At 41.2% G+C, this 27197-nt stretch overlaps 2 protein-coding genes across 4 annotated transcripts in view; one reads left to right on the top strand and one right to left on the bottom strand.

Moving 5' to 3' along the window:
- pex14 (peroxisomal biogenesis factor 14) overlaps positions 1-2646 on the top strand; it is a 49869-nt gene extending 47223 nt beyond the window's left edge. The window contains exons 9-10 of one of the 3 annotated variants that reach the window (XM_059333511.1): positions 166-535; positions 1982-2646. In XM_059333511.1, coding sequence (XP_059189494.1) covers positions 166-535; positions 1982-2005 — 394 coding nt within the window. In that variant the 3' untranslated portion in view covers positions 2006-2646. Of the gene's footprint in view, positions 1-165 lie in introns of all 3 variants that reach the window. The other 2 variants (XM_059333510.1, XM_059333509.1) reach the window with 2 other exon arrangements.
- A 15832-nt stretch (positions 2647-18478) lies between these two features.
- The window catches only part of casz1 (castor zinc finger 1), a 48409-nt gene continuing 39690 nt past the window's right edge, over positions 18479-27197 (bottom strand). The window contains exons 16-19 of the mRNA XM_059334095.1: positions 26146-26294; positions 24835-25039; positions 23630-23992; positions 18479-22876 (exon numbers count right to left, since the gene is read on the bottom strand). Of these exons, the coding sequence (XP_059190078.1) occupies positions 21603-22876; positions 23630-23992; positions 24835-25039; positions 26146-26294 (1991 nt within the window). The 3' untranslated portion in view covers positions 18479-21602. The remainder of the gene's footprint in view (positions 22877-23629; positions 23993-24834; positions 25040-26145; positions 26295-27197) is intronic.

Below are 27197 nucleotides of genomic sequence, written 5' to 3'. Positions count from 1 at the left end.
ACATAGGAAGCTATATATAGTATTGTAGTTGCAGTATGCCCAATTATGGCTGATTGCATCGTGGGAAAGCTCTTCTTGCACAGTTTGATCACAGTGAGGTTTTTTGATAATGTTGTGATCAGGCCTCATTTTCTTCCTTTTGTTTGTCTGCCTCGCTTTCCACAGGAGACAATTCCCCTCCACTCCCAGTATTCCTAAAATCCCCTCATGGCAGATTCCACTGAAGCCACCATCGGCACCCGGCTCACCGCCAGTCGACCACACCAACAGCAGCAGCGACATCTCCCCCGTCAGTAACGAGTCCACCACCTCCTCCCCCATCAAAGATGGCCACCACAGCCCCCAGGACGCACTGGGTGGGCCTGATGGAGCGCATGCTATAAACGGAGACGACAGCGACGTGGGCCTTGGTGCAACACTAACCCTTGACCTGAAGGACCAGGTCCGTATGGAGGTGCAGGGGGAGGAGGAGAAGAAGGAGGAGGATGTCAGCCATGTAGAAGAGGAGGAGGAGGAGGAGGGGGAGGAGGACGGTGTAAGCATGCAGACAGTGGATCGGCGAGGCGGGGATGGACAGATTAATGAACAGGTGGACAAACTGAGGCGGCCCGAGGGTGCCAGCAATGAGAGCGAGGTGGATTAGATCGCAGTAGAAAGCACAAAAACACTCTCCGCTTCTCATCTCTGCTGACAGCTTTGTTTCATTCTTATCCTCTTTGCTCACACTTTTTTTTTTGCTTTTTTGTTTTAATTCCTCTTCACTGTCTGTTTCCACTTGTTTCTGTAACATCTTAATCTTGAGTAAAATGAGGAGTAGGCGTGAGAAGATGCAAAACCGACAAATATTGGAGTGTCTAGTTGACACACGGCTTACCTCGATTTACTTTTCATCATGCAAACTAAATGACTGCATGCTGAGACAAGCACCACGCTGTGACGTTTCTTTGAAAGGAGAAATGACGAGCAATAGTCAAATCACAATGACTTTACAGGGCTGTGTGCAGTACTAACTGTGTGTGACTGACTGCTTTTAATTTTCATGATTTGATCAGATAATTCACAGCTTTGCGTTTGTGTCCTTGTAATTGTGCTTCGGCTCTCATACAGACCAAAGAGGCAGTGCTGCACAGAATATCTCTGTATAGTGCAGCTTTAGGTCAGGAGTCATATGTTGGCACTTCAGTCTCAAAGTTACCGTGAGCTTCCAGAGAAGCATTAGCAGAGTTTGTCTCCCTGTTGATGGCAATAGAAGAGGACAAGCTCTTCCAGGGCCGGAGCTTTTAGCCTCTTTTATGTGTCCTTTCGCATTGGTGTCAGTCTGTCAATAATTCACAAGGCCAGCAGGGTGGCATTTGGGTGAAATAAAAGCCCTGAAATTCGAGATTAGAATGTGATGACGGGCTTTGTTCCATGCCGGTGTCAGAGTGCTCATATGCTCAAAGGAGGGGAAGATAAATGTTTTTTTCCCCCGCTTTCCTTTTTCACTGAGGGCTGAATTGTGTATCTTCTGCGTGTGCGTTTGTGCGTGGCAGGCGAGAAAACCCAGACTGTCTGCTGAGCTGTATCTGTGTCTCCAGCAGGGCAGCTGATTTGGTTTGTGAAGTATGTTAATAATCAAATGATCAACAAATAACAGATGTATTAGTTCATGCAGCTTGAAATGTCAAGGAGGCTAAAAGCGGAAATCTAATACAGAAAGCCCAGTTGCATTGTATTATTTTCCGTGACAAACCCTGCGGTCCAAATTATGTAGGGCCTCCTACAGTGAGTAATCTTTACAGAAAACGGCGCCAATATTTTGTAATTAAGCAGCAGTAAGACAACAGCGCTGCCACAGATGGAAGTTGCAGAACTTGTATCACTTTTGTTTTTTCCTCGGTGTGGAGGTGGATGGGGGAAGTTAGAAAAAAATTGCCCCATGATTGAAAAGGAAAGTAATAAATGAATACTTGACTTATTGAATTACTCACTCTGTCTCCAGCTAACAAGAAGAGTCCATGAGTGAGAAGAAGGGATATCAGCTCTGGTGCCATTTCCACCTCCATCACATGGCCTTCATAGGAACACAGAAAAAGGTAGAGGGGCACTGCACATTTCTGTGTGACACCCGTCCTTACCGACAGATTATGTTTGGTTATGTTCATTGAGACAACAACAATGCAGTAGTCTGTAAACTATATTTTCTGATTTAGTAGAGATGAACTTGTATGGATGAATCAGGCTGGTTAAAAGAAGTATGTAATCAAGGGATGTAACTTGTGCTTCTTATCCACTGTAGAACCAGTGATTGGTCCTCTCTGTAACCTGCTGATTACTGTCTGAATGTCAGCCACAAGTGTACATAAGTGTAATAAATCTGCTTTATCCCAAGTAGAATCTCTCTTATATTCATTTGAAACCAACTGGATGCTAAATACATGCTACTGTATGTAACTATTAAAGGCTAAACCTAGTATTACTGGGACTCTCATGTTTATATTGTTTCCTGCAGTTACATAAGTATAGTTTTTGAAACATGAAGCAAAATACTTGACTTGCAGTAGGGTGCCTATTTTAAATCCTAATTGAATAAAATTTTTGTATGTCCATCTATCCAATGAGCATTAAAGGAAAGGAAATGCACAATAACAAACAAATACTCAGATCTCACAGAAGTTGGCCTTTAAGCGGGTTGTGCAGTATTTAATCTCTCTGAGATGTTTGTGTGAATGTGGTTGTGTATGTTCAGGTGCAGGAAGGTTTTCTGTAAAAAAAAAAAAAATCTGTTTGGCTAAGTTTGATAATAATAAAAAACTTAAAAATGAGAGTTTTGTTGTATTTGTTAGACATCCAGTAACATCACTACTGTAACTTTTAACCTTCTACACGTGTGAATATCCAAACGCCTGTGAAGTCTAAAACCATTTTTAGGTTGACTTTACTGATTTAATCTTTGTGGTTCCCAAGCTTCTGTTTTTTTAGGTTTTTTGTGTCACCTCTCCGAACCAGCTGTAATGTATTTCTTAAAACCAGAATACTACAGTACTTTTCAGAAAGCATGACAGGGCAGGGACTTTCAGGCTTTTTTTTTTCAGTTTTCTCTCTGGAAATGAGTAAGTGACATAGTTACACATTGTAAGTGTGAAGCGTTGTTTATTTCTGTAGGTGGGTCGTCAGTGCATCTCGGTTTCTGTTGTGGGTGTTGCGCCTTCTCTATAAGGGTTTCCTATTCTATATGTTTCACAAAACGATACATATACAAGGGTACAATACTTGAGTTTAATATTTGAAAAGTGCTTAAATGGTTGTTGCTTACAATACAGACAACTGTAAAGAAAGAAAGTAGTATAATGATTGCAGAGTCACAAACTTGGATTGTTCACAGTGATCTGATGTCTGAGCAGTGCCATTTTTTAACTATAATGCTGCATTTCCACCAGGTTAGTGCATTTAACATGTATGAATATCTGGATCTAATTTAAATTTTAAATACTTTCACTTCTGTTACACTTAAATATACAGTCATGGAAAAAATTATTAGACCACCCTTGTTTTCTTCAGTTCCTTGTTCATCAGGTGCACTTGTTTGGACAAATATAATGATAACAAAAAAAATAGCTCATAAGAGTTTAATTTAAGAGCTGATATCTAGTTTTCTTGATACAGCTTTTGGTTATTATCAAGAAAACCATGGAAAATGGCTAGATATCAACTCTTAAACTCTTATGAGCTATTTTTTTTGTTATCATTATATTTGTCCAAACAAATGTTCCATTAGTTGTATCAGGCATTAAAATGAACAAGAAATTAAAGAAAACAACGGTCTAATAATTTTTTCCATGGCTGTATATCAAAATTGATGCAGAACCAGAAATCTTTATCTTTTTGGCACCTACTTTACCAAAAACACAACTCAGCCACTGACCATTTAGTTGAAGATTCAAGTGTGTTATGCTAGTGGTTGCTAATGTAGCTTTGAGCCTATTATCAGATTTGGTGTAGCTCTCTCCTGAGCCAGAAAAGGCTATATACTCCCCATTTCACATATGCAGTAGAACTCCCAAGACTTGTAAACTGAATTTGTTGTTGAGTTTTGGATTTCCCTTTCATTGGGAGTCCATCCAAGTTAAACCTGAAACTTGGATTTATTCTATTTATACAGCTCTCCACTTGGTAGCAAAGTCATCTCTGCACTGCAAGATGGACCATTTCTCATCATGACTTTCAGTTACTGTGTCTTGTTATTTGGTGGAATTGTTCTTCTCTTACACAAGCTATAGCCCAAGTGGATAATGCTTTACATGTAACCAACATGCTAATATGAAGGGAGTGTATTGTATGGCACATGGGATCCATAATGTAGATCCATCATATCATAAAGTGTCCAAGCTCATGTCTGTACTTAGTAGCAAAATATTTAGCAAAGTTATTATTTATTGTGATTTAAATCTGAGCAGAAAAGGGTGGATGCTGCTCACACAGGTTGCTGATAATTCCAAGAGATTTCTGAGGGTACAGTTCAAACCACACACTGCCACAGTTTGTTTTCTTAATATGCAATTTTCTACCCACTTGCCGATAAAAGCTCCGACCATAGATCCTCGCCCGAAATAATTTAAAAAACAAGCGGGTCTGAAAACGGCAATTTTTCCTCATCCGGGGCATTCTGAATATTGCCATGCATTATCAAGTGTATGAATTTAATTTATCAGGGTCTAAATGATCAATAGCGTTTCACATATTGATGAGGTGTATAAACTTCTCTGAGGTTCGATACCACATCCCTTTGTAATCCATTAACCTCTCCCTGGAGTTCAGGCCAACCTTAGATTTATAGGGACCTACTGTAATAAATCCACTTGTACATCATTTAGTGTCTTAGGGGATTTGCAGTGCATTCCTGTCCAGAAAGCACCATCTATCCTACCCTCATATTCTCATCTACATTTTAAAAGTCTTAAATACTTCCACTGCAGTCTGCGTACCCTTTCAGAAACCTTGTGCCCGTCTAAATACACTTCCTGGGTAGAGCTGGTGTGTTAGCCAGTAACCAGTGCCTCTCAGTGTGTTAGTTCAGTGAAGGATTGTTTGTCCAAAGCAACACCTTGGTTTTGACACCATTTGGCTCCCCGGTTGGGAGCCTTAACCTCATCAATCTTGCTGCTAAACGGAGAGCACTCAATAGGGTAGTGTATCGACGCGCTCTGAACTCCATTGTTCACTGGAACTGAGCACTCAGCAGGTTAGAGGGCTGAGTGTCTCCTTGGATCAATGCAAGGGTTGTTAGCCCATAGCAGCCAGTCAGAGGGCTACCGTGGCTGTGTCTGCAGCAGGCGCACATCATCTCTACTCATTTAAAACTCCTTCTTGAGTCCTTGAGCGTTGATCCCGGTCCAGCTATTGTTTTCTCATCACGCTGATTCAGAATAGTTCACATCCAAGCAGCACAGGTCCAGTTCTTGAAGCTTCAACCTCCACCCAACACGGCTCCCTGACATCTCCCTGAGGGGAAATGTCCTGTAAAGATTTGCATAGGAAAGGTCACAGACAATGCAGGAAGAGGACGCTTGGGGATGAAATGCGTCTTCTTCCTCTTCCCTGTGAGATAAGATGTGCGTGGCATCAACTGGGAGCAATCTGATGTGATACTTGATTTGTGACAAGGCCTGTGGAACTCCTCCTGTTGATTTACCCTTTGGAAATATCTTTTTACTCCTCGGGAATCCTTGTTTGGACTGATGTTATCAACATCTGCAGTGAAATTCAGTTAACCACCTTTCAAGATGTTCTCCTACAGTTAGGTTTCTCTTATATTCTATATTTTTGGGTTCTTTTTAGCCACTAGCGACTCTAGAAACGGCAACATCGGCTGGTCAGTTGGTCCAGACTGATGTACAGACATTCATGGTTCCCAGAGGATGAATTCTGATGGTACATGTCCACAGAGGTGGCCTTTATTCAAATGAGGAGTGGCCATCATGAAGCACAACTCTTAAGATGCATGTGGTATTACTAGGATGCATTGCACAGCTGCTTACATAGACAATGAATGGGAAGTGTTGAAATGATTGATCACGTACCCTGACCAACATCAAGTCAAAGCTTTCATTTATAGGTGAAATATCTCAACAGCTACTGGCTGAATTGGTACAGAATGTAACACTGATATGCACATTACCAAGATGATGTTGCCTTAAGATTTTTGGTGATATTTGTGGTTTTTCAGTGAAGTTCAGGCCATATTGGATGGATTTCTGTGAAATCTGGTACACACATTTATGTCCCTGCATGAATTGTAATAACTGGTGATCTCTGTCATTTTTTCAATACTTTGACCTGCAAAACTTTCAAACTTGCAAAACTATCAGCATCAGTTGTACTTTATGTTTAGTGCTAATTTAGCAAATGCTATCATGCAAAAATTAGGATGGTGACCATGGTAACACTATACCTTCTTGATGTCAGTTACTTTACTGTTGTCATTGTTATTATTGTCTTGTGGGACATGTTAGCATGTTTATGTTAGATTTTAGCTCAAGTCTACAGCCTCACAGAGCTGCCAGCTGCAGACTTTTTGCCTTGTTGAAAATATTAATAGCTTTATATTCTACATAGGTTTACAGTTCAGTGGGTTAGCAGGACTCAGCTTTTCTCTGACTGATGCTTTTTCTCAATAGTGTGTTCAGCAGTCAAAGTAAGGAAGCATGGGTCACCTCCAAAAGCTCTCTGTGGCTGTCTCTAAAAGCAGCTTAGCAGCTCTGAGCAGCCGCTGAACACTGGCTCCTTCCTGGTGAAAATGAGAACATTTGACAAGCCAAGGTCACCAGGGGGCTTTGCCTGTATAAGGCTTCAATCGCAGGGCCCAGCGAACACTGCAAAGTCATAAAGCACTTTGTCATCACTCGCTATATAAACTCTCAACAATCAAGTGGGATCACATTCCCTCCCTCCCACTCTGTGTGGCCTGTGTCACTTGATTTTCTCCTGGCCCTGTTTCAAATCCAAATGGAGTGTGTGGATACTGGAGGGCTGTCATGTGGAAGGCTGTTGGGCCTCTTTTGAACCTGAAGGAAAGCTTTACTCACCTTATTGGCAGGTAGAGGAAGGCGCCGATGAGGAGCAGTGAGGGGAAACAGCAGCAGGCTGTAAAAAACAGGGAGGTGGGTACGGGCTGGCAGTATTTATGAACGGTCCAATAATGAGCCATCAGGAGCATGGTGGCCATGAGAACACGAAGGGAGACAAGAGGTAGAAAAAAATGAATGCCCTTGTCCTGGGCTGGTGGAGAGCAGCGACGGCGTTGTGAGGAGATTGGATTATCCAAGGGAAGACCTGTCAGCCTGCTGAGGCACCGCGGCTGCAGGCGGCGCAGGGGCAACAGGTGCGGCGCTCGCCAGCGTTTGTGCAAATTAGACTAATCACAGGGCCTGACTGTGGAACACCTGAAGCATGCTAGTGGCCAGGCGGGCAGGAGAGGGGTGGGGTGAACGGGGAAGGAAGAAGAAAATAAAGGGGGATAGAAAGCTGAAGCACCGTCTTCTTCATGGCTTTTGCACTCACAGCTACATAAACAAGACGAGGAGTCTGCAGCCGTGTTAGCGACTCTGTGAGGCTGCACCGAGTAGTAAATGCTAATGTCAGCATGCTAACATCCTCGCATTGGTAATGCTAACATGCTCATGTTTAGCAGGTATAATGTTCATATTCACCAGCCTAGTCTTAGTTTGTAAGCATAAGCACCTGCTGATGAAAAGTCAGAGGATCACTAAAGTTATTACAATCCATCCTGAGGGGGACATTAATGCTTGTAACCAAATTTCTTGGCTGCCTTCAAAACTTGTTTTTTCTCTGACTAATTGCTGAATTAATGCATTTTCAGAGCATTTCGTGGGTCTATGGTGACTATTTTTGTTTGTTTTTAACCCTTCCCATTGGTGTGATGACGATTTAACGTCTGGGGGCAAGACTTCCTCTTCTGTGCATCAGTCATTGTTTTCCTTCTAATGACAAACTTCATCTATACTTTTTATAGGTGTTTTAGGTACAGGCAACATTTCGGCTAATATCTATAAATATATATCTCAAAACATAACATATGAATGCATGAAAATTTTCTTAAATAGACGATGGCCAATGGGTTCCAAAATATAATTTCAGCCAATGTGTTGCACCCCTTTTGCCCTTCACATGGACTGTTTACCTGCATGATTGGTCGATACTACTCAGACTGCAAACGAAAACCAGAACGCTTCCGATACCAAAATCTTGTCCCTTGTCCACTTATTCTACATTCTTACGCGGATATCTGTCTATAGAGATTCAATCAGGCCTATAGGATCAGCCCTTGGCTTTTTAAATTCTAGTCACTGAATCACCTGCGACCCAGAGGCCCAAACCTTCGCCCACCGTAAGCCTTGTGTGAGCGTTGATGGGTAAAGTAGGGTGGGCTGTGAAAAAGGGGGGAAGGCTGCACATTAACCGACCTTGTCCTCCAAAATTGGCACGGATTGTCACAGCGAAATACAATCCACATTTCCATGCCCTTAGTGAGGAGGAGAGCAAGTGAAAAAAAATAAGCCCAAAATCCCTCAGTGGACACCCAATGTCTTGTTTTGGAGGGTCTGCGGTACTCACAGAATTCTTCTGGTAACAGAAACCCACAGTGAATGATGGACATTTTCTATTATTAGCATCAGCAGAATCTTCCCAACCTTTGCTTCTTCCATGCTACAAATATCACATTGCTGATGTATTCCATATTAAATTACTGAGTTTTAACTGAGCAGGGCTGTGCAGTGTCTGTTATCAACAACCATAATGTGGAAGATTAGCACACACATGATGCCCACCTGTTGCCCAGCTCTGTTTTATGAAGGTCACAGCTGTGATACTGAAACCGGTCTTTTTAAAGGCTCTCATGATGTTCATGCTGAGGGGGCTGCTGATATTCAAGAGTCATTCAACAGAAATAAAGCTGATTGTAATGCTTTAATTTTAAGTGTATAGCAACAGTTGTTGCCATCAGAAACAATATGAACGCCTAAACTTTAACCTGCTGCAACCAGCGAAATATTTTCATAAGTCTGCACCACATGCTGCCTTCCAAATGCCACAGTTGTCACACTTCTGTTTAACCCCCACGCTATTTCAACTTTACCCTCATTCCCACCCAGACAATGCCGATCATGTGGGTGCAGTGACATTAATACCTGTTTTTAAATTATTTTTTCATACCAAAAATACTTAAATCCCCAAAGGAGATCACAAGACCTCATCTTTAAAATTATCTTTTACAACATTGTTATTTCAAGGTGTGGAATTTAGTAGGAAGCAAAAAAAGCTCAGCCTTTTGTTAAAGCAAGATATTATTTATTAACCATAGCTAACTAATCTTTTAGCAATCATTCACCATCTGCGCAGTTATGTTGTTAATTAGTTGTTAAAGCTTCTGCACAGAACTAAAGTGATTGCAAACAATGTCAGTGCTCCGTTTTAAGTCTGAAATTTTACATTTTTCGAAAGTTTGTAATGGCCATTTATTAGAGAAAATGGACGAAAGTTTATATCAAAAATAATATTGCATCAATAGTTTATTTATTATTGACATTTTTTGGAGTGTGAATTACTACAATACTTTCACTTCCAAAAGCTTACATTCAATACACTACTTGGCTGCTGTATCAAACTGAGCTCTCCTTACAAGCATCTGTCAAGGTAAAATGACCTTGAATTTGTCTTCTGCTCTCTGATGAGGCAGCATCAACCTGTTCCCATGTATGAAAAAGTATTATTTACTTCCTCTTCTGTGGCCAAAACTTTTAATTACTTTCTTTAATTTGACCTGTGTTCCCAGTTGAAAGTGAAACGAGAGTCTGTCTGTCTGTCTGTCTGTCTGTCTATCTGTCTGTCTGTCTGTCTGTCTGTCTGTCTGCCTGTATGCTGATATGCTTATCAGCATATATAAGCAGTAGTGTTCAAAATAATCCAGTCCAATGTGACTAACCAGATTAATCCAGGTTTTTAGTATATTTTTTATTACTACATGGCAAACAAGGAGTGAAACGAGTGACACTTCCTGCATCTTATGACCATAACTTTGGTGTTTTTTCATGTAAATGAGTCTGGATGTGCGGGCTGGCTCAGAAAAACAGGGATTTATTAAAGCAAATTAACAGCAGGTGTATGTGAGTTAAGCATCCTGACATTCAGTAATTACCAACTTTCTTGTATGTACAAACAGACGAACCACTTTAAGCCGCTTCAGGAGAAAATCATCACTTTCTGCCACAGAAATTACAGTTGAAAGGCTTTCACAGTATTAACATAAGAATGAGTCACACGGCGCCGGTGCCAGAGTCAAACGGTTTTACAGCTCTGTCAAATGCTGTCCGTTGTGTGTTCCAGTCATCATCGCTGAGCAGAAACACCATGTTGGAGCGTTCCAGCTTATTGTCAGCCAATATGCCAGGCTTTTTCCCTGAAAGAAAACGATCCCATTCCCCTCGGACTCACGTCAAATTAAGCAAATTTACAGCTTAGCACTTAAGAATTCTCCTTTTGCCAAGAAAGCAGCAGCGGCGGGCCTCGCTTGCCAGTTAGCGGGGCTGCGCTGTGGCAATTGAAGTGGAATGAGAATTACTCTGGCCTCTGAGAGAGCGCCGGGCCATTAGACTTTTTTTCTTTTTTTTTGCTTCAAGCTCTCCCCTTTTGGATAAGACTTATAAAGTGATGAAACACTCCCACTCAACTCTGGAGACCTCTGGTCCGATTTTGAAGCAAAGTACTTGAAGGGTAATGGCCACGTGGCAACGCGCCAGCCCGGATCAACCGTTCTGCACTTGTTTCTGGTTGCTGTCTGCTACTAGTTGTTTGTTCTGCTGGCAAAGTCGTGTTTAACTCTGGGGATGACTAATCTGTGGCAATGGGCAAACTTGAGGCAAAGTAAAACAAATAGAACACAATGTTTGGTATTTCTTAGTAAACATTTATGTAACAGGGTTGACAGGAGGCTCATTTTTCACAAGCTGTTTAAAGGGCCTCAATGCTAATCTTTCCACTGGATTCTGTTTGTGTTTGTAAGATGACAACTGCGTGTTTACCAAATAACATCTCTCGTGTAACATTACACCCCCGCTTCCACCCTCCCTCCTTTTTGAAAATGTGTTCGCTTGAAACATAGCTCACAGAAATACAGGAACTGCGTTTGTTACCAACTCAGCACACACGTTTAATTTGGAGCACGACGGCCACATTTGAACTTGTGGTTTTTTTAATCTATGTTTGCCTTCTCTTGAATATAATGGGCATAGATGCCACTTGACTTGTGGACAAAGCAGTTTCATGTTAGTTCCTGCATGAAACTTACAAATAGAACTACAGGTAACAGGAAAATACAAATATTTTTGATTTTGGAGTGACCTGTCCTTTTAAAAACCATCAGATTTTCTGTACCAGATTGTTTCATCTAGAGACCTTCTAGTCAAGTGCAGGGAAATAATTCATTAAAATTTTCCGGAAACTTAATCTAAAGTTATGACCTAAAGCATTGTTTTTTAACCAGAGCTCCTTGAGCAAGTTCCCCAGGATCTGAAGAAAAAATGAGTAATATTTTACAGTTCTCACTATAGAAGTGAGCCAATGTGAGTCATAAGAGAGACTATTGTGATCATAGGTTTCAGTTCCTCCAAAGTTATCTCAACTGTAGTTGACAACAGTATAATTATGATCTTAATCATCTTTAACAACCAAAGTCTTGGCAAAATCTTATTAAACAGGCGCCATGATCTAATGTGTATTCATTTAGGGGTCCTTCACACAAATAAATAAAACAAAATCACACAACAAAGTTTGAGAAACACTGATCTAACAAGCTAAAATGTCTCTTAAGAAAAGCTGTCCCCATTAAAATACGACCCCAAGTGGCATTTGTACGGAACCCACTTACAACCAATATTTCCTTATGAAGTTAACGACGCCCTGTCGTGGTTGTGGAAATTATGGTAAATGGGCTGCACTTTTATAGCGCTTTTCGAGTTTTGCGAAGACTCAAAGCTCATTTGTTGGTACGCTGGTGGCCGAGGCTCCCTAAATGGTGTACCCTCACCCTAACCCTTACCTGCCACCATCAGGGATTCATTCAGACAACAAACCACCAACCTTCCAATCTGTGGGCGACCAATCTACCAACTGAGCCACTGCTGGCCAAATTATAACGGATAGTTTGAAGTGACGTTACACTGTTATGGAAATTTCTCTGCTGCTGGTGAAGAATGAAATAGTACGTCGGCGTATTAGGGCCAAGTATGACAAAAAATACGGACCCGTGGGAGGGGGGTAATATTTTGAGGAAAAACTAGCAAATTTACGAGATTAAAGTGTGCCAAATCTACAAGAAAAAAGTAGCAGATTTACAAGATTAAAAGTGGCAAATTTGCGTGAAAAAAAGTTGCAGATTTATGAGAAAAAAAAGTCGGAAAAATAGTTTTGTCTTTGTCAAGGATCCTCGTATATCTGCAACTTTTTTCTCACAGATATGCCACTTTTAAATCTCATAAATCTGCAACTTTTTTCTCAAAATAGTACCCCCTCCCCTGGGTCCGTATTTTTTTTTCATACTTGGCCCTAATACATCGTCGTGAAATAGATACTTCTGCCGGCCTACAAGGTTTTTATTTTCTTTGCAACGAAAAGGTCAATCAACACATGAGCGGTCAAGATGAAGAAACACCCCGAAAAAAGGGAAACCTATACATTTATACCTGAGGAACGCCCTTAGGGTGTGGTTCACATCCCTTAGTCTGCTGGAGGCATTGGCGACCGTTTACCTAGGGTATGTTTCACAGCTGCGATATTCCTGCAGGATCTTTTATTTGGGTGCAAAGTTAAGTCTGGACATCACAATTTAAAACACAAAAGAACCTGATGTCTTGTGTAAGAAAGGGGGAGGTTGGTCATCTCAAGTGGCTGAGACAAGCAGATTAAAATTACTATTACAGTGGTGTGTTAAAGCAAAGGAGGAAGCGGAAGAAAATAATAAGAACTTAGAGAGGGCAGGAGGGATGGCGGATGAATCAAACAAAACAAAAAATTAATTAATTAATTAATTAAAAAAACAAAAGTAAACAATGTTTTCACTTCTGGTATTTATTTTCCTTTTTTAAAAACTATCTCGACTAACTAGAAACAGTCCTGTTGGTGGTATTTGAGGGTAAATCCATTCTCCACATGTGGTCTTATAAATTGGAGGACTTGTTGGAAAAGCTGTAGACTGCTGAATAAACTACAACACCTTCACATCTAGGATGAAGTCACATTAGTTCATAATGTTCTCAATAACCATGATGCACTAGAATCCCTGCTTTCTAACAAACCTCCACCTTTCTGCAGAGATAAAAACAAAAAGAATGAAGCTTGTCAAAGAAAAGAAAAAACACAATGTGGGTCATTACCATGACGATCAGATCAGCAGTTTCCGGACGCTTTGCTCAACGTCTTTTCTGTGTGAACTGGCCAGAGTAAATCCAGTTTTTCTGGTTTTTGAAGTTAATAACCACACCGCTGTTGTTTGTTTTTACTAACAGAATGTTCCAACAAAACTGTGAGAAGAATGCTTTTGTTATCTTTATGTGCCAACAGAAGAAAAATGTGTTGAAAGACAAAGATTTCAAGATACACCAACCACTAAAGAATTTGAGGTGTGTTTATGGAAAAAGCAGAAGAAGAAAAAAAGTTACCCAGCCTGAAACAAAACACACAGGTGTTACTCAGGAGGAAAATATCTGATCGAAAACCTGCTGAGCACATTCAGAAGCAGATCTGTGTTTCATGGGATCTTTAATTATATATTTGTATATTTGGAGGAGGATGAAGTCAACACTCGTCTGACTGGTGGTTGCTATGTAGAAAAGCTTAACAACAACCTAGTTCTCTTCTAGTGTGGTTGGACTTTAAATGTGGAAAATAAAACGGATGGAAATCTCTCGTTTTTGCAGATCATTGTAGACCAGCTTCTGTGTTTGATGTTTGAAAGTATCTCATGTCACAGCTCAGACTTTCCTATGAATGGTTTTAACAGTGCTTCTTCTATGGACATGGAAATTTGGGGTATTTTGGTCACTGGTATGACCCTAATGTATCTTTTTCTGCTAAGTTTTATTCTAATATGGCAGCATTTTCTGTGCAGTTGTTGAATATAAATCTTGTATCTAATATTGTTCGAATGTTTTTGTATGGTAGCTATATGCAACAATACAGGGCACTTTGCCTGAAGCTTACAGACATAAGATTATGTCAGACACCACACTTAGATCCCAAACAAAGATGCAGAGACTATCACAAACCCCAGTCACACACATCGAACAGCAGCATAAACAGAGCCACATAAGGCAAAGCCACATGTTCCTATGGCCCTGCATCCAATAAGGTCTTGTTAATGGTAAATTGGATGAGTGTGTGTCCAATTCTCCATTTCCTCAGAGGTGTCTCAGCAGCAACAGCTGCTACCAATGGCAAAGCAGCTTTTTTCACACAGCCCCCTTTTCTGCCGTGTGACTGAGGGCTTTCCAAAATAAGCCCATACACATGCAAAAATAGATAAATGAACATCTATTGCAAAGGGCAGCGGATTTAAAGAGGGGTCTAACTGGGGCAGAGCGCTGAGAGAGACGAGGGGAAACATCTCATCCAAAAACGTGAACTGTGAACAGGCCAATAAAGCAGTAAAATGAGTGGTGCAACCATGTCATATCCACATGATACGATGATATAGTGTGTACCGGTGGGGCCTATCAACAGCAAGCTGCACTTTGTCTGATGGCAAGTCATTCATTTTATATGTTAAAATATTCTGTAGCCTTCTGGCTTACTGTGGTGTTGAACTGAAAGTCTTTGTTAAGAGTAGTGAAGGTATGCACTGAGGAAGACGGTTACAGTTTAAAAGAAAAGTCAAAAAACGGTCATCATGTAGTTCGTTCAGAAATGTAAAAAAAAAAAAACAACTCTTTAGAATTGAACGATGATCATGTTAATAGTGTAGATTGTCAAAAAACCATTGGACATTTTTTGGACGTTTTTCTGTCATTTATGGGAAAACCATGCTCTAGTATGTATCAACAGACTATAATAAAGTAATTTTCAGCATTTTTAAGTATTTTATAGTGTGACCATTTTCGACAAAAATCGACATGCTATAGCATGGTTAGTTGTGTTACGTTCCTATCAAAGGTTTGACTTTATCTTCAAATTACAAGGTGTTCTCTTTACTAACCATAGCTTAGCTTGAAATGTGTGTAAATAATAACATTTAATGATTCTGGTCCCCGAAGAACTAACATACTCAAAGGTTATCAACTTCAACATAAAAGTGAGTTGTTACCAATCTAAAATCCAAAATATTACTGCATAACTGGCTAATTCTGAAAATTAATGAACATGCATGTAAAACAGATTACTCAAATGATTTACATTTATTTGTTATTTACTAAGAAAAATTTAAATTGTGATGCCCATTCGGGATTGTATTAAATAATTAAAACCTTTGTGGTGAAATCTGGCATTCACTGTCCACCATTAATAATGTGTAAAGCCCTGTGTTAACCTTACACTTTAAACAGTTTCAAAGAGTCTGTAAATTTTAGGTAATAATGTGGAGGAATCCAGTTTCTTTTCTTCACAGATGACAGAGGTAACTCCTAATCCAAATGTTAGTGGGTAGACACTGAGGTACATGCAGTTGAAAGATGTATGATGGGCATCATCAACTTATGCAAGGTACCTCAAAAGATTGACTGCATTTGGTGTATCCATGCGAGCCCTATGCACTGACAGACTGAAACTGGACCGGTGTGAAAAAGTATGTCCGAAATCTAATCACTGCCTTGAAGAACTCAATGGCAATTCTATGTGTTTTCACTCTTTTTCTTTTCTTTCTGTCTTTTTTTTTGAGAATGGGAAGACAGACTCAAATCATCTTGTTACTTAGCTTCTACTAATAGACATACATTTCGGAGTATACCTGTAAGAAGTATACCTGTTCCTACTATACTATGGCCTATGTTCCTTGTTGGAGCTGGGGGGTACTATTAGCATGTTGCTAACATGCCTAAGAAAAATATCCCTCTAAGGATTCCTGATCAGGCACTACAGTAGGAATGAATGCTATCAAAAAGCCTTAATTTAATTCTAAATGGTTATTCCATTTGATCTGTGGGGCATTTGTGCATGATGTTCATGCATTTGGGCTGTGGGGCATTTTCAGGTAATCATGCATTATGTTACTAAAGCACACGTTAAACAAGTCTCTTTAGTATGCTTATTTTCATGCCATTTTACCTATTGTCAAAATATGTGTGATTCTTACAAAAAATTATAGAAACACAACTGAGTGGGTATACCTACGTGAAGATATGGGAAGGATTGACTGGTGCTGCATTAACCCAAACCAGCCTCCTTTTTTCAGGGATACACTGAGTAAGCCTGAGAGACCTTTCAATAATGAATCACAGCATAGAAGCATCAACAGGTCTCTCTGAAGTAAATTGCACTCAGTGGTCACGTTTTCGACAAAAACGACATGTCGATTTTTTTGAGGGGGTCTTTTTTGGAAATCCCATTATGTTTTTGTTTTTTTTGTCATTTATGGACAAACTACGCTCTAATATGTATCAACAGACTATAATAAAGTCATTTTTAGGCATTTTAAAATGTGACCATTTTTGACAAAAATCGACATGCTATAGCATGACTTTTTTCCATTTTGTTATTGGACATATCATAATATGGTGTTTTCCTGTAATTTATGAAGAAACTATACAACTAATATCAAACAGACTTTCATAAAGACATTTTTTGGCTATTTTAAAGCTTTATTGACAGTGGGAGAGACAAACGGGAAGATATGCAGGAAATGGCTTTGAGTGGGGTTTGAACTCAAGCATCCTGCTTACAAGGAAAAGGCCTCTGTGGTATGTTCTCTACCAGGTGTGCCACCAGGATTCTCAAAGACAGTCATCTTCAGCATTTTTGACAATTTTTGATGAAAACATTTTTTTGTCTAATTTTTGGACATTCCATATTATGGTGTGGACAAAATATGCTTAAATGTATCAACAGACTATAATAAAGTAATTTTCAGCATTTTTAGGCGTTTTAAGATTTGACCATTTTTAACAAAATGAAGAAAGTGTGAATAACATTTAGTTTGTCTTTATTTCTGTTATGTCCTTTTACTTTTTGTAGGAGCGGTGACAGACTGCACTCACAGGGATTATTATAGTTTCATCTCATCTTATATGATCTCACTCTTTGGCTTCTTGGCTGCCACATTTTTCTCTGTGAGCCTCTCCAGCTCTCCCTCTCTGGCTGCATTACTGCAGGACTCGGGAACAGGCAGGCGGTGAGTCCAGGGCGGGCAAATCTTCATAAATCCTTCCACAGTGGCTACCCTCCTCAGACTCCACTGTACAATATCTGTCTTCATCTAAGAGTGCACAGGCCCAGCCACCTGCTTTTCCTCTGTTCACCCCCCTCCCTCCACGCTTTGTGAACTTAATAAAAGCTGCCATTAAGCAGCGCTTCATCTGTTTGGGCCCTAATCTGCCTTATAGGCGTCATGTGACCACATATGCAGTGCACACCTGTCGTGTGTGTTCCCAGCCCTGACTGTCGCCTCTCCACGCTGCTCACTCTCTCACTCAACCTGTTCCTGGCACATCAACCCACTGCATGTCAGCGATGGCCAGCACACACACACGCAATGTTGGCACTTGTCGAGCTGGTGTAGTGTTTTGTGAGAAAGGTAGAAAGTATGCAAATGCTTAAAGCACTGCATGCTCTTTTGTTGACATTCAAAAACACATCGACACTGAAAACAGGCCTAAAGTCGTTCAGTATGTTTTTATTTCACTGAGTGAAAAGCTCAATCTTTGCATAAGACATGCAGAAAACAGAAGAAAAAACATAAATATAGCACAATGAAGATGAACAGCACTGTATCCAAGTGGAAATAAGCAATACGACAATGAATAGTAGTGCTGAGGGCAACAAATTTAAGTAGACTTTTAAAAAATTGCTTCATTGTCTACTTTTCATATAAAATGTCTCATGAGTCTCGCCAAATTGAACGCAAATGGGAGATGGCTTTTAGTCCAAAAGTGCAATATATTTTACAAAGTCTAAAATGTTGCTCTGTTTATCCACTATGCTGCAGTAAGCAGGAGGCTTTCATATTACATTTTTCCCAGCAGTGGAAATACATCTCAGTTTATTTCCCCACCACTTTTTTATACCATCCTTTTACTCTGTTAATTAAAACAGTAAAATGATCTGTCGTTTCGGCAGCAGCCTATGCAGGATTTGGAGGTCGTTTCCGTCTGGTTTTTGTGTAATATAATTTTCATGATTATTCTTTTTTTTTTTTCTGGTAGATTATATACAGGATGCCAGCTGGCTGACAGATGGTGATGCCTTTACCCGATTTTTTTCTTTTTTTTTTCTTTTATTAAAAAAAAAAAAACATCACAAGGAAGAGAAGGAGGAAGGACAGGAACAGCTGTAGACGTAGGGACAGAGAGAACCAGCACACTGGCCACTGGGTGACATGAGGGAGTGGGAGGAGAACCCAGCACATGGCTCAAGGCAAAAAAAAAAAAAAAGAACTAAAAAAAAATAAATGTGCCCTGTTAACACTGAACAAGACACAGAGAGCCATCTTGTTAGCAGTAGCAGGCATCTAAATCTCCCTAATGGTCCTCTGATCTTGTTCTTGCACCAGAATGTCAAGCATGAACGACGGGCAACAAATATTGTTGATTCCTCTACCTGCATGAATGCAGATGTTAGTTAGTTTTGTTTGTTTTTCTTGAAATTCTGCAGCAGGAAAGCGTCCCAGTTAGATTTAAAGTGGAAAAAAGCAGGGAAAAAAGGCGCACAAGGTCATGAAATATGAATCGAGGCTTTGAGCAGCTGGGACGGAGCCACAGGTCTGTGTTCTTACAGCCGTGGCCTATCTGTCTCTCTCAGGGGGAGACACACACACACACACACACACACACACACACACACACACATTTCAGTAGCGTCACAGACACAGACAGATAGAAAAAGAGTCAGAGTTCGCTGCTGTGACCTTTCGCTCCGCTGACGTCCAGCAGCACTTTTCCCCTCCACACGTCCTCCAGCTGAAGCAACTACCAATCACTACATGTGTATCGTTATAATAATTATAGTTCCTTTATTTTCAACTTTTTACAAATCCTGCCATTTTACACCCTCACACACACTCGTACACACACACAAACACACATAAACTGAATTCAAGTGCACAATGTCTCCCAGCCCCTACAGTTATCTGATGAGAAAACAAAACAAAACGTTGTGACATCCCGGGAGACAGTTCAGTCTGTGAACGAGGCATGCCCACAGCAAAGTAAATATAAACCAAGAATTTCAATTAATGAGGGAAAGAAAAAAACAAAAGCACACACATAGAAAAATGACAATGAATGAAAACGAGTCTTTAAATAAAACAGAAACATCGATGAATGAATTCAAATCAGTGTATTTTAGTTTGAGCTTCTGACATAGTTTTGAAAAAGAAAAAAATATACTGCAAACATCATAACGGAATCTACCAATGCTACAGTATGAACAACTTTTCCCAAGAAATCTGGGGTAATTAAAAAAGGTCACGCACACAAGCAAACTATGATGAGGCTATTTGAATTTTTAACTTTTTATTATTCATTTCTCCTCTTAACGGTTTTCTTTTTAAAGGAAGCTGTTCATCAAAGAGCATTTTGTTCATATATAGTCATTTTTTACAGAGGAAAATACTGTACAACCTTTTTTTTCTTCTGAAAACAATATCTGGAGGAATATCATCTACACACATTATTATTCCCTATATTGTGATCGTTTATTTCCAATGCCAAGCTCAAGAGATAATTCAAGATCAATGTGTCCACTTCTAGGTCGAACATATTCGCTCGATATAAACCAGAGTGTGGCTTTGACAGATTTATAATTTAGTACTACAGTAAGTGAGCATTGCCATCAACTTCTTAAGAATTCATTTAAAATCACAGTCCGCATTAGTGTTTCTCATCAGGGCACCCTCTTTTCTGGCGCACTTGTTTCCTTTTTTTTTTTCTCTTTTTTTTTTTTTCAAACTGTCGAATCACAGAAGCAAAATAAAAACCAGTCTTTAAATAAATCACAGAACAACAGTTCTTTGTCACACTAACATCTATTTGTGCATTAAAGCAAAAGTGAACTAAAACAACATCTTTAAAGCAAAGTTCCCTGTTAAAAGATATATATCCTTTTTTTTTTCAGACGGTAAAAATGAACCTAAAAAGTGCAATAACACCCTAGAAATTTCTCATTGGAAGGTCACATAAATATTAAATAAAAACCGTTACAACAGGAGCTCAACCACAGCCATAGTGAATGGAAACAAAATGCCGTTGAGACATTTTCGGTCTGAAGAATTTCAACATAAAACACACTCCCTGACGCTTCCTCGGTCGCCCCTGTCGCTCTTCTTCTGAGTGACTCATCGTTTCCTCTGGTCGGTCCGACCCCACATCCCAACCCCCACCTTCCCCCCACATCCTGACTCTCCGGCCGTTAATCACGACCTCGCCTGCTTACAGATCGATATGCTTCTGACTAACAACACAACAAAAAACGACATTGTAATGCAAAGATGCAAATGGTAACAAAAATATTTTTAAAATATGCTTATGAGTTTATCTATCATCATCGTAATCATCGTGGTCAGCTAATATAAAAGTGCACTATCCACACACAAACTTGATTCCTCCGCAGCAGGGGGGTAAAATTACAAGAGCTGAGCTTGGTTTTGGTGCTGGTCAAACATTTCTAGCAGAATGTCAGAGAACTGTTGAGACCGGCGGCTTGCTGGAAGCCCGACTGCCGAGACTGACCAAATATTCACTGGTCAATCCCACATGTCATTGAGAACAAAGGAAAACACCTGAGAGAGATGGGAACAAGCAAAATGTAACTCCCTCTTCTCTCAGTGCCTCATAATAATAATAATAATAATAATAATAATTAATAATATTAATACAGAAAAAAAGATCAAATGTTTGAACGTATCCTGTTTCCCCTTTAGTGATTCACATCCCTTTTTCTATGACTCCACGGCCCCGTGCCAGCAATTTCCTTTTGTATATCATCGTCCACACACACACTTACATATATAGTTATATAGAGAGATTTGTTTTTCTAAGGTTTTTTTTTTTATCCACACACAAAAAGTGAAAAAATGAAAATAAATTAAAGTCAAACATGCACGCACACAAAAAGACTGATGTGTAGTAAAATGCTTTACATTGCTGCCCCGTGTGTAAACCAGGGCCTAATTCTGTGTGTCTCCGTTCATATTTTTTTAATGCATAATTGAATTAATAATGTTGGTCATCTTGTAAACATCATAATAAATCATTTTGGGCCGTCATTTTTCTCCACGCTGTTGTTGTTTTCTGTTGTCATCTCGAGTCTCTAAACATGATCAATGAGGCCACTTTCATTTTTCTTTGTTCATAGTACACAGAGTATTTTTATTCAGTTCCTAGAGTCACTGTTAGGTTTATTTTTTTTCATGGGTCAGCGTCTTGATTTTCCAGTGGGGAAGTATCAGTGTGGTTAACGGAAGCATCAAAACTCTCGCCATTGTTCTTTTCACCGTGGAGCTCCACCATTGAATCATCATTTGAGTCACTGTTGAGCTCCTCCTCTGCCTCCTCCTCCTCCTCCTCCTCATCGTCGTCTTCTTCCTCCTCCTCTGCGTGTGCCTCCTCCTCGGGTGACAGATCGTCTTCGGCCTCTCCAGATGTTCCCGTGGTGTCGTCCTGAGCCACCGGCAGACCCAGCGGGGGCGGCGGGTTGGTCAGCACCACCTCGTGGTGCATCTTCTTGCTGAGGTCCAGTGAGTCACTGAGACCCAGTCCGGCTGCATTCTTCAGGAAGAACAGGGAGCTGCTGGTGTCGGTGCCCAGGTTGAGGGAGCCGTCCAGGCTGATGGAGGACGGCGGGTACAGGTGGTTATACTCAGACCCCATGCTGCTAGCTTGGTAGAGCATGGAGGGAGCACTGGTGTTAATGCTGCGGGACAACCCGTGGAGGCCACTCGGTGAGGATGTAGATCGACCCAAAGAGGCTGGAGGGACCGCAGACACACTTCCTCCCAGGTGGTGCATCACTTCCTGTTTGGGCGACACAGACGGCAGCTCGCCCCGCTCCTGCTTCTCGTGCTTTCTCTTGTGGGAGTCCATCTGGGACATGCCCACCACCGTGTGCTTACACTCAGGGAAGGTGCAGTGGAAGTGCGAGCATTTGAGCTTATACTTGCAGTCGGGAACTTCACAGTCGACACTGGAGCTGAACTGGCAGAAGCCCGCGGCGCTGATCACATCTTGCTTGCCGTGATGCTTGCGGTGGGCCGTCACCTTGGTGCTGTCAGTGCAGCGGAAGCCGCAGCGCAGACAGTGGAAGTGGGTGCTGTTGCCTGAAAACTGGCAGTCGAGGAAGTTGCAGCTGAGGGAGGATTTGAAGCGCTTGAAGTCGTCCAAGACCAGGTTGTCGACGCGGTCGTGGTGCTGCGCATGCTTGTACATGTGGGTGCGGCCGCAGAACTTGTAGCCGCAGTTCTCCCGTGTGCAGTGGTAGTGGGTCACCTTCAGAGAAAACTGGCAGCCCGAGTCCTTGCAGTTCTCATAGAGGTCATAGCGCCTGAAGCCCTCCAGCATCATCCCCTCATCCAGCATCTTACGTGACGATGCGGTCTTGCGGCGCTTGCCGAATGGTGACATGTCCTCGATGATCCAGAAGCGCTTCTTTGCACCAGTGGCTGTGGGCATGGAGATGGTGTTGCCTGAAAGAAGGAAGGAGGCACATTAAACAATAATCACTTGGTTCACGGAGTAAAACTACAAGCAAATTACACTGCGAGAGCGTCCTGGTTGAAACTGTAATGTGCGACCTTACTCAGCCAGAAGTGGTTCACAGCTGAGTAAGCACAGAGAGCCACAAATTTTTTTATTCCTAATTCCCAGAATGATTAAAGGAGGGGGAAAATGATAGATTGACTTTGGAACATGACACTTTTACAGGGTGTCTCCAGCCTCCAAACAGAGGCAGAGCTGTGGGTCTTAACCGACCCTCTTATCTCCAAGTTGTTTTATGAGGGGCACCCACCTTTTGCTACACCCTGGGGTCACTGCTAATGATGTGATCCCTGTTCTGCAAGACAGGAAGCAGTGGGCCTCGATAAAACTTGAGGCGTGATTAAAATAAGAGGCTGCTGATGCAGCTGTGTTAATGGAAGCTAAACAAGGCCCAGGCTTCATACTACAGGTGCTACATTTACTGCTCTATCTCTAAATCCTGGTAATACTAACAATGAAAACACACGCAAAGGTGTAGGTGAGGTAATTATACACATTTGTTCTGTCACTGTACCCACTCTGTAAGCATGCACATCTCTACATACATATTTTTGCATGCTGGAAAGCCCCTTAACTTCACAACAGTACTGCAGAGAAAAGCAGCATCACACAGTTAAATACTGCACAGGAGTCAATTGAGAGTGACAGCTGCAGTGTTGGTTTGCGCCGGGGATAAGTACCTGCAGCATCCTGCACTATAGGGACGTCATTTTTAACCGGAGACGGAGTGGCAATGATGGGGCTGAAAGCTGGTGTGTTGGTTGGCATGACAACACTCCGAGTGGCTCCCAGAGAGGCGCTGAGCAGAGAGTATGACAGACAGGATGGAGAGAGGAGGTATGGGAGTGAGGAGAGAGGAGGTCGGAGGAGAGCGGGAGAGAGGGATGTGGCCTGGGACTGGAGGCCAGGCTGAGGAGCGGAGAGAGGAGGAGGTGGTGGTGGTGGTGGAGGTGGAGGAGGGGAAGAAGGAGGAGGTGCATTTTGGGTTGCGCTAGTGTCAGCAGGGGTGGTAGGAGCAGAAGTGGTGGTGGGCCAGCCTTGTCCTGGAGAGACCGGTTGACCAGAGAGGGTGAAGGACAGACAAGAGGGGAAGAAACACACAGACGGGTACACACATAAACAAGGGTCAAATCACACACACACACACATGCGCGCACGCACGCACACCCACACACACACACACAGGCACACACAGAGGGATGGGAGGTAAAAAGGGAAAGATAAAAGATAAGAGAATGATACAAAATGAGGCCCATTCAAGACAAGTAACCCAAACACCAGCCAAAACAACAATGATGACAGTAGTGGATAATATCAGCAAAACATGGAGAAATGTGGAAATTACAGGCAGGCTCATATTTAGAAAAAAAAGCAGAGCAGAATCCATTTATTCAGTAAGTTTGAGGGGAAAGGAGGCTGATTCTCCTTTCCTTTCTCCCACAATTCAACCTACTAAAAGTGCTAAAGTAGACATAAAGCCACAGGGATGATCTCTGGCCAAAGGAAAATGTAATAAGCTACATACAGTGCAATAACTCAAACCACTGATGTACAAAATGGATGTTTTATGAGGATGACCAGGCAAACTGCAAAAGACCTTGTCCACGACTCAGACCATAAGAATACAGCATTGTCATCAACCTCACATATTATGACTGATGTGTCATTATGTTATTGATTGTAAGTCAAACAACTAAATCACAAAATATAGGATTGAAGAATGAAATGACAAGTTGCTGGTTTTCTGGGTACGGTAAATGAATGTGGACTCAGTGACGCATGATCTATGATGCTGAATGAATCTCTAATGAAGAGTAGAGAACATTTAAACTAAATTATAGTAAAGCTCTACATGCCGACACTTTTTGTTTTTCCACATTCTTACCTGCCGGAGATCCTACAGGTGTGCTGGTGCAGCTCCGGTCCTGGTTGGAGGACTCAGAGGAAAGGCCCAGGGGGCTGCCCCCTCCTCCCGTGTAGTCCATGTAATCATCAGTCTCATCCATGAGGCCGGAGGAGAAGCTGGAGTTCATACCAGGATGGCTCCCGATCATGCTGGTTCCATCTGCCCTCTGCCCAAGTGGCATCACCTGGAAAACAAATAACCTTTGTTACAAAACTCACATCTGAGAAAAAGAAAGATATAGTGTGTCATTAATGCAGGCGTTGGCTTTTGGCCTACAACCAAGAATTCCTACCCACGTCAAAAGTCTTGAATGAACTTTTGAAAGAATGAATGCTGCACTGTCATTATATAAAGGCTTTAAAACGGAAAAAAAAAGAACAAACAGAACTAGAAAATCCACATGTTTTTAATCCACTTATGGTACAGGATGTACTGCTAAAGTTAAGTTAAGAGAAATGGAGTACACTCCACTGTGAAAAACTGCATCAAAAGAATGTTATGAGTGATTTGTCACTGACTGGTATGACAGGATACAAGAGTTTTTTTTCTTTTGCACCGTATGAACTTGTTACTCTTTTTCCGGAATCTGACTCACGGAGAAAAAAAACGAACAAAAAGAAAGCAGACAAAACCAACCAAACTACTTCACATAGACTTTGGATAAAAATAAAAAAAATAACAGGTAGACCTCATTATTTTTTGAAATAATGAAAAACAAAATCTCTGCCTGTAACATTAATACTGTATGGCCACAGCCCTTTAGAAACAGTTACAACTCAAGACTTTTAAGCATACTATATATCGAAAATCTACATTATTTTGGCTACGATAGTTGGGTGGAATTTTATCTCTCATGTGTAGAGGAAACAAAGTGGCATAAAACAAGTCATACAACACTTTCAATGTTGGTGCTTGAGGACAGGGGAAAGGCCGTGGGATAGAGAGGGACGGTAAATGACACATGCTACCGCCATGTAGCAGCACTGATGGGAGGGGTGTGTTTGTTTAGGTGTTGAGTTCCAATATCAACAGTTTTCCTCTAGTATTAAAGACTCCACCTTTAATAAAAGGACACAAGATCTGAACATCTACACTGCATTAATACACACAATACATTCCCTATTTATTCTCTTGGTCGCTGGGTGTGTGAGATACTTGGCTTGGTTAGAATATGTTTCAATAAACTGCTCAACACCTGTTTTCGTTCAGTGAGGCGTTCAGCCCGTATATTCAGATAATTACCCTTTTCAGTTGGCGTGTGCCCAATGTCACAGTGTTGTGTGTTTGTACCTGGGATGGGACTCTGTCAAAGTTCTTCCCCAGCATCCGTCTCATGTGTTTGCGAGCATGTGAGGTCATCTGGTGCTTGAGCAGGAAGGAGAACTGGCAACCCTCACGGATGCAGTGAAAGTGGCTGTTGACTTGGTTATACTTGCAACCTGCAAAGAGAAACCAGCGACAGTTTTTGCAAAACTCTCGAAACGCAGATTCATTTATCTCTGGCTCATTGTGAGCCGTCTGAGAACAGCTACTGCGCAATACGCAATGTTATCAGTGTGACGGTGTTATGATTAGATCAAACACAAAGTGAAATATTTTTAGTTTTTTTTAATTTCATGATATAGCTTCGACAAAAGAGGGATCGGTTTCAAAGTGTTTGGGAGTGTACATGTAGGAGGAATATTAGATCACTCCGGTGTCACACTGAGCAAGTCAAGGCTTCTGTGCTCTAAACCTGTGGAGCTCTTTTATTACACTGACATGCTTTATTCAATTAGGAATTTACATAAATAAATTCTCATTTTCTGTGGGCCAATAATGCACACACCCCTGCAAACCAAAGTAAATATACAATTATTACCATATTAAATTCATTTTTCAAAGTATCTCCATTGTCATTTTTCCTTTTGTTCTCCATTGTGCTGCTGTCTGCTTCATATTCTTCTGTTCTTTTCTAGTGTTTTAACCGGTCTAGCTCTAATTGCTTTATGATTTCAAATTAAATGAATGTTCCATTTTGTGCCTGTTAATCAAATACCATTATATAAAAGCAGGCAGAAATAATTGAAAGAGTAACATGCTGGGCAGGTGCTAGCATGTCAGTAACCATGGCACCCAGTTTAAGAGCACAACATGTCTGTGTCATCAAATAGCTTTTGCACACACAACGTTTTAAACACGCAAAGTTGAGCAAATAACAGTAACCCCGTGACATGGAGGCCCTTTTGTGAGACAGAAACCAGGTAACATCATCAGCGGTGTTCAGTTTAATGTTGCTGCCATGGATACTGGCAACCCATCAATTCTTTATGACTGGAGTGCTCGCGATGGTAATCCTTTCT

The sequence above is a fragment of the Centropristis striata genome, chromosome 5 (assembly GCF_030273125.1).
Source record: "Centropristis striata isolate RG_2023a ecotype Rhode Island chromosome 5, C.striata_1.0, whole genome shotgun sequence".
NCBI lineage: Eukaryota > Metazoa > Chordata > Actinopteri > Perciformes > Serranidae > Centropristis > Centropristis striata.
This window is presented reverse-complemented; position numbering and strand designations above follow the sequence as displayed.